At 48.9% G+C, this 15,819-nt stretch overlaps 3 protein-coding genes across 5 annotated transcripts; 1 reads left to right on the top strand and 2 right to left on the bottom strand.

The window, feature by feature from the left end:
- Nucleotides 1–24: 24 nt before the first annotated feature.
- Nucleotides 25–3,149, bottom strand: LOC124309094 (uncharacterized). Its single transcript, XM_046772355.1, has 3 exons — nucleotides 1,204–3,149; nucleotides 718–1,099; nucleotides 25–167 (listed from the first exon to the last, which is right to left on the bottom strand). The coding sequence occupies exons 1-3, from the start codon at nucleotides 2,847–2,849 to the stop codon at nucleotides 42–44; spliced, it is 2,154 nt and encodes a 717-aa protein (XP_046628311.1). The 5' UTR covers nucleotides 2,850–3,149; the 3' UTR covers nucleotides 25–41.
- A 524-nt stretch (nucleotides 3,150–3,673) lies between these two features.
- Nucleotides 3,674–6,433, top strand: LOC124309095 (uncharacterized). Of its 3 annotated transcripts, XM_046772359.1 has the most exons (5): nucleotides 3,674–3,857; nucleotides 4,911–5,213; nucleotides 5,393–5,824; nucleotides 5,908–6,131; nucleotides 6,215–6,433. In XM_046772359.1, exons 1-5 carry the CDS (start codon nucleotides 3,803–3,805, stop codon nucleotides 6,290–6,292), a joined length of 1,092 nt encoding a protein of 363 aa, XP_046628315.1. In that variant the 5' UTR covers nucleotides 3,674–3,802; the 3' UTR covers nucleotides 6,293–6,433. The 3 variants fall into 3 exon arrangements, with proteins under 3 accessions (XP_046628315.1, XP_046628313.1, XP_046628312.1); XM_046772357.1 differs by having other exon boundaries at nucleotides 3,756–5,213; nucleotides 5,411–5,824; XM_046772356.1 differs by having other exon boundaries at nucleotides 3,756–5,213.
- An 82-nt stretch (nucleotides 6,434–6,515) lies between these two features.
- LOC124309096 (gustatory and odorant receptor 21a-like) lies at nucleotides 6,516–8,489 on the bottom strand. The gene is made up of 5 exons (XM_046772360.1): nucleotides 8,276–8,489; nucleotides 7,825–8,202; nucleotides 7,583–7,754; nucleotides 6,842–6,972; nucleotides 6,516–6,734 (listed from the first exon to the last, which is right to left on the bottom strand). The coding sequence occupies exons 1-5, from the start codon at nucleotides 8,480–8,482 to the stop codon at nucleotides 6,525–6,527; spliced, it is 1,098 nt and encodes a 365-aa protein (XP_046628316.1). The 5' UTR covers nucleotides 8,483–8,489; the 3' UTR covers nucleotides 6,516–6,524.
- Nucleotides 8,490–15,819: the final 7,330 nt, after the last annotated feature.

The raw sequence follows: 15,819 nt of genomic DNA, 5'->3' as shown, positions 1-15,819 counted from the left end.
CGAAAAAAAAAAACAAAAAATCAGCTCCCGAATACTTGTTTCTACCACTTCTTGTTCTTCCACAAGTCTATGAAACAATGAATCATGTGGTTCAGCTGTTCCGGACAGTCCGTCATTGGGTTGTGACCGGCCGATGGAAGGGCTTCCAAAAACGCTTTCACCATCGTCTGAAAGCAAAACGTTCGTTCGAATCATTCACCAGCATCAGGGAAACTATGAAGAAGATTATTGCGACATTGCATTCTCTTCGGGGTCTTAATTCACAAACGTTATACTTTTAAGAAATTCTGCAGCACAAAGAACCTTGTCTCAAATCATCTTAATATGAAACTTGAAGTCATACTGTATTACAAGTTACAGTAGGTGTTAAATATATTTTTTTTTTTTTTGAAAATGTCAGTATTATGCCCGTACTGTGGAATGTTGTGCACACATTCTAACGGGCATTTGGTACTTGGCTTATGCTAAACACCAAGAAAAACTTCTGAAGCTACCAAACGAACACATAGAAAAATTTTTTATAATTTTTGACACCTCCGATGAAGAGTCCTTTTTTTGACAAATTTTGATTAACTATATTTTATAACGCACACACGTTCATACGTTAAAATATTTTTGTCGTTGTTATGCTTGGCTAATACCATACATTTCTACATGAACCATTTGTGTACATCAGGGGCCCAGTTTGGTGCAAGGTTCTTTCGTATTTCAACTCACCCTTTCCATCTGACACTCCTGAACAAGTGACACCTCGTTGTCTCTGAGTCCATGAACGAGTAAAGTCGGTGTGCAGATCCGCCTGTAGAGCGTGTACTCCCCTTCGGGCCAGACCATGCCATCGAGGACGTATTTCATGTGGGAAGGTCGCTGCTCCGGGGGCTCGGAACCGCAGTAGGGGTGTTGGCGTCCCCTGGGAGAGTACATGACCTCTCGGCGAAGACCGCAGACCAGAAGAGGAGCCACCATCGCTCTTAAGCAGCAGTGAGCAGCCCCCTCAGCACTCGGTCTCGCCAGGGGCGTTGGACCACCGCCGGATATCAGGACCAGCTGATGAATATTGCTTTCGAACTTGCAGGCCAACGCGGCGGCGAGACTGCACCTGAAAATTGAAACGATGCGGGAGTTGATAAGCTTTCGTCGAATCGCGGAATAACCCTTATTGTTAAATGGAAATGTGAGAAGAGAACCACTCAAACCACTTACCCGTAGTTGTGCGCGACTATGACGCACTTATGTCCAGGCCTGAAAGCGTAATGATGAAGAAGAACGACGAGGTCCTTCAGGAGCTTTTCGAAGTGGTAATCGCTGGCGCGATCAGGAGCGGAACTGAGTCCGTGGCCGAGCATGTCGGGGGCGATGCAGGGGTAGCCGAGACTGGAGAAGTACTCGAGTTGGAGTTCGAAGACGTCGGCGCTTGAGCCGAAGCCGTGGAGGAAGACGATCGTGGGTTTCCTGTTTTTGCGGAAGAGCACGATGTCGCGCGGGCTCTCCGGGATCACGGAGCACGAGTCGTCCAGCTCAGACCCGTTCGATTCCTTGTCCTCCTGCAGCCTCCCGAACGAATCCGAGCGTTCCCTGGCCTGGGCGACCAGCGAGGACCTGATCGAGTCGGCCCTTCTTCGAAGCTGAACTTCCTCGTTAATCGGTTTCTTGCTGAACTCCAAGCGCAGCTTTGCGAAGCTGGGATCAGTTTGAACCTCGTCGAGAGGTTCGGAGGTATCGGTATCACTGCCACCCGTCTCGGGCGGTGATTCAACCTCCCCTTGGGGCTCCGTTACTTTCTCGGTCGGCTCGTCGTCGCCTGCGCTCTTTGCCTTCGGAGCTTGAAAGTCCTCCCAGCTTTTGCGAAGGTGCGTTCGACCGAGTTTCGCGTCTATAATCTCCATCAGCGATTCCTCCAGGCTGGGCTCCTGGTCGGGCTGAAACTCGACCGTCTCGACGCTGTTTATTCCGGAGTCTATGCAGTCCAGCTGCTCCATGGTGCAGCGGGCCAAGCTCTTGCCCACTGGTCTGTTAAGGTAGAACTCAAGTCCGTCGGGATCGCTCGAGGAGCCCAAGAACGCGGGATTCTCGTAACCACTAGGCGTCATCTCCTCCTTTCGAACGCTCCCGTTTCGTTCCAATGACTTCTCCTCGTCGGCGTGAAAAGCGAAGTTTAAATTACCGAACGGCTCACCGTTATTGTCGGACTTACGTTCATCGGGGCCGACGGACACGCTTTCATCGTCGCCTCCCTCCCGTCGTCCAAGTTTCTCAACGTCCGCGGCGAACTTTACCGAGTCGGTGAGTATTTCTTGAAGAAGATCGTTTATGTACCTCTCCAGATCCTGGATGATCTTTGTCTTGACGATCTTCTCCTCAGCGACGGTCGCCCTTTTGGTCGGTTGACTGGTAACGGGGATCAGCACGTCAAGGTTGATCGCCACGCTCCTTTCGATCTCCCCGATGTCCTGCCCGGTCTTCTCAGCCTCGCAAAGGCTCGTCCGAATCCTGTTTATCTCCTTCGAAATGATCTCCTCCTCGGTCGAGCTTAGCCTGGCCGACTGCCGGAAGGAGCACCTGCAGTTCCCGGAAGGATGAGGCCGCTTCGACCACCTTGAGAAGAAGTTGTCATTGACGGATTCAGGTCGGCCGTTGTTACCCTCGTAGAACCACCGACCCCTAAGCGCGGGCCTCAAGACCCGCAGAGTTCGGCGCTGTCCGACGATGAAGAAGTCGCAGTGCGGCAGTTCAACCTTGGCCGGATCAACGCGACCGTGATTCCTGAGGTAGGCCAGGCACCTTCGGTACCAGGAGGGTCCGTCGGACCCAGGAGAAGACGTCGGGGGCTCGCAGCCGGCTTCCTGCATGACGGAACGACTGCTGCAGTGTGTCTCTAAGTGTGCCTACGACTTCCTGCCTACCGGTGCTGACCGAGGCATGCTCCCAAGGAGCGCGACGCGTTCGCGAAACGACTTGGGCGGGGGCTCGGAGCGAATTCGTGATCGTTTAGGTCCCGGTCGGCACCACGCGGCGTGGAATAAGATTGTCAGCGGACTTTCGTGTAGCCAGCTGGGTACACACCAAGTATAGTAGGTATAATATAAGTTTGCCAGCGCGCAGCTGGAGGTGACGCAAACTGCTGGGCGGCGTCACGGCGTCGTCGTTCGAGCCGAGCCGAGTCGAGTCGACTTTCTTGTCAGTTGCAAGACACTCGGAGCGTATTTCTCAAATCCTCACGTTCACGTCACTCGCTGGAGGAGGAGTACTTGCCGCGGTTGTCCCGCGGTGGCGATCCTCGGCCGACTGCGCCTGTCGCCCTCTTCGCCGCGTTTCGTCGGTACGGTAACGAGTGAAAATTGGGCACGATTGACACTGGCGTTTAGGTCACGGCGGCCATGGCGTAGTGGCCATAAGCTCGGGCACGGCACCGCAGACCATAGCTCGGGCTGCGTCTCAATACTGAACGCAGTGCGCCGAGGGCCCCGACGCCTGGGTCGGTCCCGTTACTCGCCGCCATTCGCTATACTCCGACCGTTCTAACAACACCACACCGAGAAATGCTTACTCCCGCCAGCCGGGGCCCCGGCTGCTATGCCTTTCCGGCCATCCGCGCGGCAGGTTGCTCCAAAAATAATCAACCGCCTCCCGCACCCCGTCGCCGGGCCAGTGTAAACAGACCGTCAGCTATCTGGAATTCGCTGTTTTATCTCAATTCACACCGAGAGCCAGATAGCCGTGGCGACCCCGCAGCCAGATGTTGCGCAACCTGCATGTGCCCTCGCTTTTCAGCTAATTACACTCTGTACCGAGACCGAATCGCATGTGTATACCTGTTACGCCCGTCGCGGCACGTCGTTACGCCTCATTGCCTGTAGGTACAACCGACGAGCTCTTGAAAGCCTAACCCGTTAACCGCCTAATAATCGGACAGGCACATCGATTCGAACTATGCGCCACGATGCACCGACACAGCGGGGGACGTGGACGAATTTCCTAATCGCTTCCGAGTCCTCGATATTCCACGACCGTAATCCATACTTCTCGGTACCTTACCCCTTTTCCGACAAGTAATCGCGCATCACAGTTATAAAAGTTACCTACGCCTACGGCACGCGCGGCGACTCGCGTTGACTCTCATAACAATGGAGGGGAAATATATGGGCCACTGTTTCTGATACGATGAATATTAACTTGCCTCACCCTCCCCCTCACCGCCCCTCATGTCTGACCTCGATTCGAGAAAAATTAGGCAAAACAATAACGGGCCTTTGTGGTGGAAAATTTACTCCTCGGAGTTCCCGAGTGAGGAGCCAACCATCGTAAAGTCACCTGAAGAACCTCCGTAGAACTCAAGGAGAATTCTAAATCGGACGGAAACGCGAAAGGACAGACTCGGATTCGTTTGAGAAACTTTCTGGCTTATTCCGTTATGACTCATGATCAGATTCGCGGAACGATCGCTTCCGCCCACATTTCATTTGCGAATTCAAGGAAGGTAGGGAAACGTATAATGGAACCGTTACCGTTGCTCGTTAAATTTGCGCGACAACCCCGAGGCGAGGTAACTAATTGTCAGAGAATTCTTCGGGGTTATCAGGCATCGCGAGGAAAGTACATATAGACACATTTGCGAGTCCGCGCGACGCGGAGGACTTTGTTATCAGATTGCCGCATGTATCAGAAAGCCCGAGAAACGTTATCCCGGGACGAAGTTCAAACAGACGTGTCCCGGATTAAACATCCTGCAGACTGTGAAAGAATAGTCGTTAAGTTACGAGCAATTATTCACGCGTGTCGAGCTTCGCCGCGTTGTACACAGTGTGGGAGGAGGGAGTGCATCGCCCTATCTTGTCGAGAGACGGTGAAAAAAATGTGTTGCGCAAACCGACTACTATCTGTTTGCCAACCGTTTCTTTTGTATATAAAAGGGCATCACGAGGCCCGGGATAAGAAACTCGCAGGTCGCTCAACCTCCCACATCCAAGCAATGCGCCTCGCGGGTACCGCAGCCTCGATTGCGATCCTCGCAATACTCGCGAGTGCTTCGGCCCAGCGATCGAACTCCACCCTCAACGAACTCGAAGATGACGCCGAGAAGATCAAGCCCCCTGGACACGACTACGGCTCATCCACCCTGAAGACCGAGGGATCTCTCTGCCATCACAAAGATTACAGGTCGTACATCAAGTGCCTGCTGAGGCATAGGAGGTACGACTCACCGCAGGCCACTGGTAAATATAGATCCATAACATTATGTATTCCGTGTTGAAGCGTCGACGTCATCAACTTCGCGTCGGTCTGCGGGTCGAGGAAGCGGTTTGCACCGTCCATTTTATCATCCTCAATTCTCGGAAGATTCATATCACCGTCAACAATGACGAAGACCGAGCGATCTAATGCTGTGGAATAGTTGAAATTTTGTACCCAGGTAGAACGCCGTCAGTCCCCGCTGCTGGCAACGGATGCATGGAGGAGTGTGAACGCGAGCCGTGTCGTCGTCAAGACGTCACTTCCTGTTCCGAGGTCTGCTACGATCGCTGCCTGAGAAAGACGAAGGAGATCCACCATCGAATCACCGAATACGAGAGCGCCTGCGAGGAGGGAGACAAATGCGAGGGAGGAAAGTTCGAACATCGTCAAGGAGTGAATCCGTTCGCCAACCTAACGACCAGCATCGACATTCGGAATTACGTCAACAATACCAACCTGATAGTTAACAACCCCTTGCCCGACTCGGACGCCGGTCATCGTGGGAAAAAGCCATACGACACAAACCGAAACAACACCAGCTGCGGGCCTGGACAACCTGGGTGCTCAGACACTGGGACTGACATCGTGTCGGGTAAGAACAGCCGGTGATCAGCTTCGTTTGCTGTCTGTCTGTCGATCCGTGGCCTGATCTGTCATTCGACCTTGGATTTTCAGGCGAACAACCTGGACTGAATACTCCACTCGAAGCAGCCCCAGGATTTCAACCGTGGTACCCTGCACCAGGTACTGCAAGCCTCGCTCTCGTTCCCCAGATTCAAATGGTGCCGCAAATCACGTTCGGTCTTGGGATCAGTACTGGTTTCGGTTTGGGTTCCGCCTCTGCTGGCTGCCCGTACACGAGCATCTGGATGTGTATTCCGAATCAGCAACTGCAGCAGGTATTCGAATCGCTGTTATTTGAATCTCATCCTCTTTGGCGTATTTTTGTTACCAATTTTTTGTGACTTCGTGGTTTTTACAGACTTCCGATTGCTCCGGCTGCAAGCAGCCCTATCCCTATCAACGTGGAAGATGTGATCCTGCCTGCCAACGAGGCTGAGGTCGGATTCTGAGCTTGTATTCCCGGAATCGACGGTGTCGTCAGAGATACTGGATTCAGTTTCAATGTTCCCTGATTACCTTAAGTTTAATTTCATCCCATGATGTAGGAATAAATAAATATGACGCGATAAGAACGTAATAGATAACACATAATATTACTAGAATATGGTCGTTTCAATATTTTAATCATACCATTATTACAATGCTGGAACGCGACGTGTGATTTCATCCTATTCAAGGCTGCCTCTGAATTGAAACAAGACAACCAAATAGCTGAACATAATCTTGAAACTGACGGTTGTGAGACCTCTGCCCAACCTTACGCAGCCAGCGAGTCTGGGCTCCGGTGAAAGAAGGTAAACGGTATCCATTAGTCGAAAGAACTCGGTTCGGGCAGCCCAGGAGAACCGTGACCTCATGCCGCTTATCTTTCCGGCGACCTGTTGAAGCATCGATCGGTAACTGCAGGCGTCAGATTTTTGCCTAAGACCGTCGATCATTCAGCGTCGGTAAGTAAGGAAGGTTGCCTTTAAAAATTGACTCTTACCTCTTCGCCTCCGGCCAGCGTGATCCTCCTCCCTGCCTCACAGTAGACCTGATTTATAATTGTGCAGTATAACAGCGGGAAGAAAAGTTGGTAGAGTAGAGAGGCGGTCACTACCTTGCTAGAGAGACCCACTGTAATAATAAAAAAAAAAATGGTACAATTTTTCTGTAGAAAGGACCCCGCAGAACCCTTATCAAAAGTTCTCGTGGAGATAAGTCCCAGCAATAAGTAGTTTCCAAGATACAGGCTTCGGATAGGGGGTGTATGAATTTTTTGATATCTATGTGTTACGCGATTTTTACGAATTACAAACCTTCAAGGGGAACATGAAATCAAATGTATCGCTCAAAAACTGCACAGCCGATTTGCCGAAACTTCACACGCGCGTGAATAACAGAACAAGTCGATTATTGCAAGAGTTGGAGGGTCTCGTTCTTCACCCGAAATCCGACGTTGCATCTCCTTCCGGTAAACCAGTGAGTTCGTGGATGGAATCCATGCGTCGATGGAATCAGTCACAGCTTCCTGCCTATCTTCGAGAATCAACCATGCAGTTTTCTCAGTGATTTGTTTGATTTCAAGTCCCATTGAAGCTTTACAATTCATGAAAATCAGGAAATCCATAGATATCAAAACATCTGGAAACGTACTTTTTTCCAATTACGGAGCCGATTTCCATAAGTATTCCGCGGGTTCTTTATCGTTGCCTCGAAAATTGATCTTCTAAGAAACTACGATTACCAATCGCCGAATAGGCTCCGATAATCATGTCGATGTAGAGGATGACGTAAGCAATCGTGGTCATCAGGTTCATCGATTTGTTCAGGCTCAACGCCAGTGAAGTGATCCTCAGGTAAAGAAGCCTGTACCGTATGATAACGGAGGCGTTGGTACCCTGAGTCGAGTGCAGCGTCTGCATGGGTTCAAAGAGGAGGATTCGTTTTTGAGATAGTTTGGTTCGACGCAAGATTTTCACGGTATACCTTGGATAGATTTTCGCAGTACTTTTGGTACGTTAGGCTGAAAAGCTCGGCCTGGATTTGCCACATCGTTGCGACACAGTCGAACGTCAGTAAGGGTTTTGCGTTTGTGATCGCTTGGATGATCGAATGACGGCCAATGCTTATGGCTATCACGGTAACGGGGATCGGCAAGATCGACGTTACAATCGGTAGCAGACGGCTGGCCGTTTTCAGTTCAGGAAAAACCAGCGACTTTCCGGCCAGGGCGCGAAACTCGTCCTCAACGATCTTCCATTCGTTCAGGTACCTCGTTACGGATTTGCTGGAGAATAAGCCGATTATCGGCAGCACAAAGTTCGGCCACGTCAGCGCGAGAGTGAAGAAACTGTCGAGTCCAAGCTGAAAGAATGTCAATAGCTGAATATCAAGAAAAGAGGGAAATACATGAGACGGGAAAATTGATCGTCAATACGTCGAATCCGGATTCCAAAAGTTCCTTTATCTTTGGCGTGATCGAGATAGCGGCGACCACGTCAGTCACCACGTGGAAGAGGATCGCGTAAATGGTCTCGACCGAGAACCAGGAGAAGGTGTAGCCATCGCGTTTAACGGAGATGAAGAACGTCCCGGATACCCGGAGGGCCAGGATCATAGGACGACAGACGGTTCTGAAGTCCATCCTTGTGTCACCGTCGCCGAGTGGCTGAAGGTTTCGAATTCTCGTTCCGAACTGCCCGATGAACAGCGACGGTTACAATCTATTATTCCGTCTGGCAGTTTCACACAGTTTGATAAATTTCGGTAATGGTCCGAATTAGGTGACAGCGGCGATACAATTTGCAGGTACGGATGGTCTAATCGTGCCGTTAGGAGAACGAATATGCGAATTTAATCATCGCCGCGTTTCGTGAGTCCCTGTATTCAGTCGCTGTGTCATTAGACACTCGAGCTGGTTTCGAAACGCTAAAAGACATGGGAAAAAATCGAGCGATGATTACCCTGCGACGAGAAATTGATACACCGAGTTGTAGCGTGCAGGAGATCGAAAGTCGTCTTTAAAGCTGAAGCCTGCAGCTCGTTCCCGAAGATACGCACCGACTGCCGGGGGAAAGAGTGAATTACACTAAAATGACTTCTTGAATCCAGCACACCTACGTTACACGAGAGCGCATCTACCGGTCATTCCGGGTTGAGCGACGGCCAGATGTGACGCAAGCAAGTTCATCGATCTCTCTGGCCGGGCAGTTATGCCCGGCACGGATCACGATCTTCGATCCGAGCCGATTTTAGGGACCGACAGACGAGCCAAAGGCGTCGTCTCGTCTGGTAGAAACATCGTCGTCGCGTGCCTTCGAACAACGAGCCAGATTTTCACCGCGGATCTTTTTCCCCGTTTCTTTTTCCCCTCCTCTTATCGCCGCGGTATCAAAACTGAGTACGAGGAGCAGCCACGCGATCCGGTGAATTAAACCTCTTGGTTTCTCTCCTGCTGCTATCAAGTTCCTCGAACACAGTTCATATTTTGTACTCCGATCATGCCGCATAAGTGCACCACCATACGCACCTTTTCGTGGTTTGGGTCCGTTGCACGTCACTGCACACCCGAGACCTTCAATATTCCGGCTTACAATTATCTCGTTTCCCGTCAAACGGCCGTAAGGGAAACGCCGAATCACGCTTGAGAGCGTGTAAGTAAAGTCACGAGTAAAGTCGACAAGTGAATTTCGGTCGGTTTCAATAGCTGTAAAATTCAGAAATATTGTTTCACCCGCTTTCGACTAGATGATCACTAATCGACAGCGAATGCGATTCGCGAGGATGAAAAGCGTGACGACGACGAGCAATTTGACGTGTGAAAATCAACAATTACGGCAATCAGGACGCGGTTCCGTGGCGTGAGCGGACCTAATTAAACTGGTATCGGAGCTTGGCCAGATGCGAAATCGGGCCGAGAATTAGGGTTTTCGCTTTCCTGGGGGGTCCGGGGGTAAACAGGTGTCCCGGATAATCGCGGTCTGCGTGCCCCAATTCCTCTGGGTGCAGCAGCCGCAGGAGCAGCGGCAGCGAGAAAGCGAAAGCGGTCGGTCGGTTCGAGTCGCCGATAATTCTCGTCCTCCTCTTCCTCCTTCTCCTCTTCTCGGCGTGGGAACCCCGTCGACGTATTCGAAGGCTTGTTCAGCCCGCTCCTACATGCGGACCCTCTGCCCACGACAGACTCGTTGTGTATAACTAATTTCGCCCCGCGTTGTGTGTAAATCCTCGCCCACGCGGCGAACGAGCGATATCGTAACACGCCCTAATGTCCCGGCTATTAAACTTGAATTCAAATCCCCGTTTGCTTTGTCAGGTTCTGTTTCCGGTAAGGCTCATATTATATTTACAAACTTTAGGAAAGTATAAACTGCCCTCGAGTGTGTTTACCTTCGATGTTAATTCCGAATGTCACGCTAATCGGCGTCCAGGTATAGCGTATGTATGTTATTTACAGCTTATAAATTCTTGCACAATCTGTAATCACCGCCTCACTTTATCAGAGGTTCTACATCGGCTCGATTTTGTCACCCTTGTCGTTATTCTCGCACGCGAATTCACGTCGGGAAAGTGAAAAACTAAACGTCGAGACGAGGAATTAGGCAAACGAAAGTTCAAACTCTCCGTTCTCTCAGTTCCCATTTCGCCCGGGCGTTAATCATTCTGAAAATAAATTGTTGCATAAAATGAAATCGATTCGAATAAGCTTTACGATATGAAGATTCTCGCTGACGTAAATTAGTGGAAGTGATTAATTGTAATTGGTCGTAAAACCGAATTATCGGCATCAACGTCGTTGAATCCGTCTCGATTAATTTCTTTACTTTTTTTTCCAATTAGCACGTAAAATTTCTCTCTCTGTCTCTCTCTAAAATCGGGGCAGCGCGTAGCTGTGACACAAATCTTGAGATTCTGCAAAGGCAAGCAAAACAAGAAACCCGATTTCTTCTAAGGAGAGGGAAAGTGCCCAACGTGACACCGAATGGTCCGAGTCAACATAACGTCGCTACCGAAACCCGATCAGTTTCACAATATAAATTTTTTGCAACCAGTATCCTCGTTGATTTCCATTAGAACCCGTGTAGCGATAAATCGTTCTTCAACGATTAGCATAAACGCTGGAGCCCACGGAAACAAGGATTACCAAAAAGTGATCGCCGCCGTTGTATCGACGGTAGACGGAGAGACAGGCAATTGAGTCAAGTGGCGTGCTCGGCCGCATAACAGAACAGCGATAAACTATCGCCCACGTTCGAATCAGGAGGTGCCCGGGAGTCGGCATGAGAAATTCCAAAAAAGGCACGGCACTACACTCTCGATCGGCGTCCTTGGGCCCCCCGAAGAAGCCAGGGAGCGTCGCCTCCTCGCCCCCCGGAGACACTGCAGCTCGGGTTGCAACCGTTTCCGTATTAGGCACACATCGCCGGGTCAAAACGAGCCGCAGCTGATCCCAGGGTGCAGCCCCAATTCCCGGCCGGATATTAAACCCGGCAAAGTCGACCTCCCGCCGGATCGGATCAACCCTTACGGCATGTGGCACGCGCCCGATAACCCCTGGTGTCGGAAAAAAAATTACGAGGGCTTGTCCGTCCGGCGGAAGGAAGTCGCTGCCAACGTTTCTCGTCCAACGTAAAACGCGACGCGGGGTTTCGTCTCCTCGAAGATTGCCCCCGAGGGGCGGAGGGGGGGGGGGGGGGAGGCACGGAAATCACGGGGGGTTACCTGTGCAACAATCTTTGAATTCGATTATTTTCTTCCAGCTGCTCACGGTGACGAATCGATGATCGCAAACGAAGAAGGCGGCTAACTAACAAGCTCGAGTGAATAACCGACGAAGGAAGGAAGGAAGGAAGGAACTTTGCCGGTTTGCCGATCGTCCAACGATCCAGGAAGATACGGGGGATCGTTTGTTGGGAGTCTTTAAGCTGACGAGGCGCATTGAGTCGCCGTTCATACGGTCTGCAGCGTTGACTGACCCCCCCCCCTCCCCCCCTTTCTCCGGTCCCTTCGTTCACCTCTGCAATCAGACGTTGAAAATCTGAGGAAAAAGAAAGACCGCGGCAAAGAGATCCTCTCATACATGCATCGGCGACGAGGAGAGAGGCGTGAAGTTGAAAGACGCACACGTGTAAGATTCTACATAATAGATTGTTAGCCTGGAGACGAGGAGTCGAGGTTCCGTTGACCGTAAACCGCACGCATTGACCGTTGCACGAAGGAGAGGAAAAAGTGTAATGACAATGCGATGGTAAATATGGGTAATTCTGACTCGAACCTGGACTCCCAAGAGCCACCCATATGGCGTCGACGTCTTCGGGGGGCGACGAAACGCTCCGCCGGCGGTAATTCTGGCGGATGTTTGAATTCGCGAATAGAGGCGGCAGCAGATACCGGAATTTCGAACTAAGGGAACCCCGGGCGCAAAAAGACGTTCCGAGTTTTTCGTTTTCTTTTTTTCTTCATCTTGCATTCTGTTACTACAGACCAAACATTTTGGCCCAAGAAAAATTAAAAAAACAACTGAAAATGCGGCAAAAATTCAATTTGCTTTTATAAATTGTTTGTTACATTTTTTCGGGTCGGGTACACGCGTTTTTCGCCAAACAACGTTCGTCATTAGTTTTTGGTAATTTATTATTGTTGTTATTGTTGCCAACAAATGTCGTACATTTTTCGATGTTTTTCAAATCCAAGCCGCCATTTTTTTTAACTCTTACGTTTTTACAAAAAAATTTCAGTTCCAGTCCGTAGAGGAACGACATTCCACGAAGACAATGTCACTTGGAAATTGCCAAAAATTTAGGTCTGGTCTTCCTTATCCGCCCATATCTTCCGTATTATAAATATTAATATTCTTGAAATTGTACCACAGAATTTAATAGCCAAAACTCCAATAAAAACGTTGTAAAAAGGAAAGCGACTTACGTTGTTTCAGTTCTTCACAAATGCCATTTCAATCTCATCCCATTATCGGCCCATTTCCCCTTAACCAGAAACAAAAACAGCCCGAGCAGAACTGCAGACGACGAGGAGCGAGTGGCGATAGGTCAAGTTTTTACGGTCAAGATTCAGGATTGATCGAATCGTAACGCCTCGCGGAATCGATTGCGAAGCAATTAGCGAAGGTTGATAATCTATGATCCGGCTTTAATTACGTCCGCGAGAAATGGATCTATACCTCCACACACGATAGATCCACGAGCCGTCCGCGTGGTTTCCTATTACAGAACCGGTACAGGCATGGATTCCAATACATTACGAAATCCCGAGTGAGAAAATCGGTTTCGAATACCGATAAAGGAGACCGGTCGACAACCGCTTACATCTGCCAGACGTTTGAAGCCGTAATTCCGACGCGACGGTATGTTTATAATTGCTACAACCGCGCCTCGTTGGGGCCCCGGAATCGCCGTTTCGATGCAGCTGAAACTCGGTCTAATAACTCAAAACAACCGTCCCTCCTGCAGGATGACGAGAGCCACCGAGGTCTGATTAATTGCGCGAAGAGCCCTCGCAGGGGTCACCTGCCTGCCCCCGACCGCGTTCTCTTCCTTCCGGTTTCTTTTTTATTTTAATTTTTTTCCATTTCTTCCCTTTCTTTTTACCGGCTTTCGGCCCCGAGGGTGAACCAGATAATTGCCTCGGAGCCACGCGCTGGTATTTTCCTCGTTATAAACCTGCGGACTTTCGTAATATCCGCAATTTATTTTCCAAGGATAACCGAACCCGGGTCGGAGGCCTCTGTCCTGCGAGAATAAATCCAGCGATTCACCCTCCCGTCGTACAGGGATTATCCAATGCGTACCCAAGTAGGCTGAATTTTCACGGAACCGTATAATTTCGCAGATTGTCTTATTACCCTCGATGATGCGTGACCGTAACAATAGACTTTCTGCGTACGGACAGGCCTGTTTCCATATGGAAATTTTGCCCCGAACATTAAAAGGTCCCTGCCATTTTCGCCTTTACTCATTTACGACGGCTTTAGAAACCTTCTACGGAAATCCCAATAGCGGGATTCGACGCTTATCGTCGATTTTTACAGCTAAGGGGGCGTTCGTTAATTACGCAAAGCAATTTTTTTTTTTTTTTCATTTGCCCCTCCCTCTTTCCCCTTTCTCTCACGTCATATTTAACCAATAATTTAGAAGCAATTAAATTTATTTGATATGTTCATGTATTTATACTTAATATTGTTTACTCCCGGGATTGATTTAATAATACAATATGTTATCTGTTGTAACAATGTATATTCTCTGAATGAGAAAAGTTGGTGTGAATTTTTTTTAATCGATCCCCCCCCCCCCCCCTCCCACCCATAAATTTTCAGCTCACTTAATTAATGGACGCCTCCTTCCCGATTTTTAGTCACATGTGCAAATATACAGGCATGGACCGAACGAAGCTCCTGTTCTATTTTTCGTTTCGAACGAATATCGATTTCTTCTTTGATTTCATTAAATGCAGGCCAAGTTTCTCCCTAATTGAATCAAGCCTGGCACGGATCGGCGCTCTCTGATGTGTAAAATCTCTAAAACGCCTGACTTATTTTACACTACAGGGCATGTGAGTATAAGGTACGCGGTAAGTAAGTAATACGTAAAAGTTTCAGCGAGAGGCGTTATATTGAGGATCGAGACGGATTTCCCTAAGTAAACAGAAAATACGTACACCTACAGTACAAATAAAACTACGACGACAAGTATTTGACGAGCTCCGATAGAATAATGATGATACACCAACGTCGTTGCGATTCCTCTCTAAAGTTACGACTAGTTTAGCGATCCGAGATACGATCTGCGTTATAAGAATTTAGAAAATACGAATATTTGTAAGATACCTACACCTTATACGCGTACTCGATTATGTTTATTGCAGATGTCAACAGAACAGCACAGATTCACGAGTCCTATTTCGCAAACCCATACAATACGACATCGCATTGTATATAATCCTCTGACACGTATTGGCGAGGCTGCGTAAAAAATCGCATCGAAACGTTATACCTAACAAAAATGGAAACTGGTAAATCGACAGATCGTGTGCTGCAATCTTGAGAATAGCGAAAGATTCATCGCGATTGCGGCGTAGGATAGCGTTCGAAGCTTAAAAAATCCCAATACGATCATAAAACCATTAAACGTTGTGTGAATAAATTGTCATAAGCTTTGTTTTGTTTCTGTTATTTTTTTTTTTTTTTTCTATTTTGCGCCAGCATAGAACGTTATCCGTCTGACGTGGGCAGAAATCCATTATAGATTATATCGTAGAAATTGGCCAAAGCGCCACAACGCGACGGCATCGAGGCAACCATTTTTAGGTACCCAGGAATTCTCTGTCCGGTAAATATTTCTTTTTCTTTTCTTTTTTTTTTATTCTCATGTTTTTTGTCTCATACTCCTCGTATCCCTCATGCAACAACAATCGTCGGTGTAATTTTTCATTCGCGAAACGGTCGGTGAATCTAGACTCTTGGCTACTTCGTAGAGTGAGAAAGATACAAAACGTACTTTTTACCGTGTATTCTCAAGGCCTTCAGCAGCAGCATCAGCGGCAAGTCTCTCGGCTCGGCGAGTCGTGAATGAATCTAGAACCTGTTCTCCTCGCCCATCGAGATCGCCGGGAGTTTTCGAGCCGACGATTCCAGCCGACTTGCGATCTCTCCTTCTCTGCACGTACATCGAGATACTCGTAACTGCGAAGAAAATCGTACTTTGTTTGTACTTGCCTGCGTAAGGACAGGATAATCGGTTGATCATTACCCGAGGAGCTGGAGACGAGCTCCCCGAATCCCAAAGAAACCGTTTTCCATCAGAGACGAAATTTAAAGCACCTACTTTAAAAGAGCTACTACGTAGGGCTGAAGGACAGTAAAGTAGGTTCGATTTCAAGGCGATATCGGACCCTGATTTGACGATAAAAATTTCCGAAATTTACCGATTTGCCGAGATTAGGCTCAAAGTAGGGTATGTTTGGAACCTCCTT

This window comes from Neodiprion virginianus, chromosome 7 (assembly GCF_021901495.1).
Source record: "Neodiprion virginianus isolate iyNeoVirg1 chromosome 7, iyNeoVirg1.1, whole genome shotgun sequence".
Classification (NCBI taxonomy): domain Eukaryota; kingdom Metazoa; phylum Arthropoda; class Insecta; order Hymenoptera; family Diprionidae; genus Neodiprion; species Neodiprion virginianus.
This window is presented reverse-complemented; position numbering and strand designations above follow the sequence as displayed.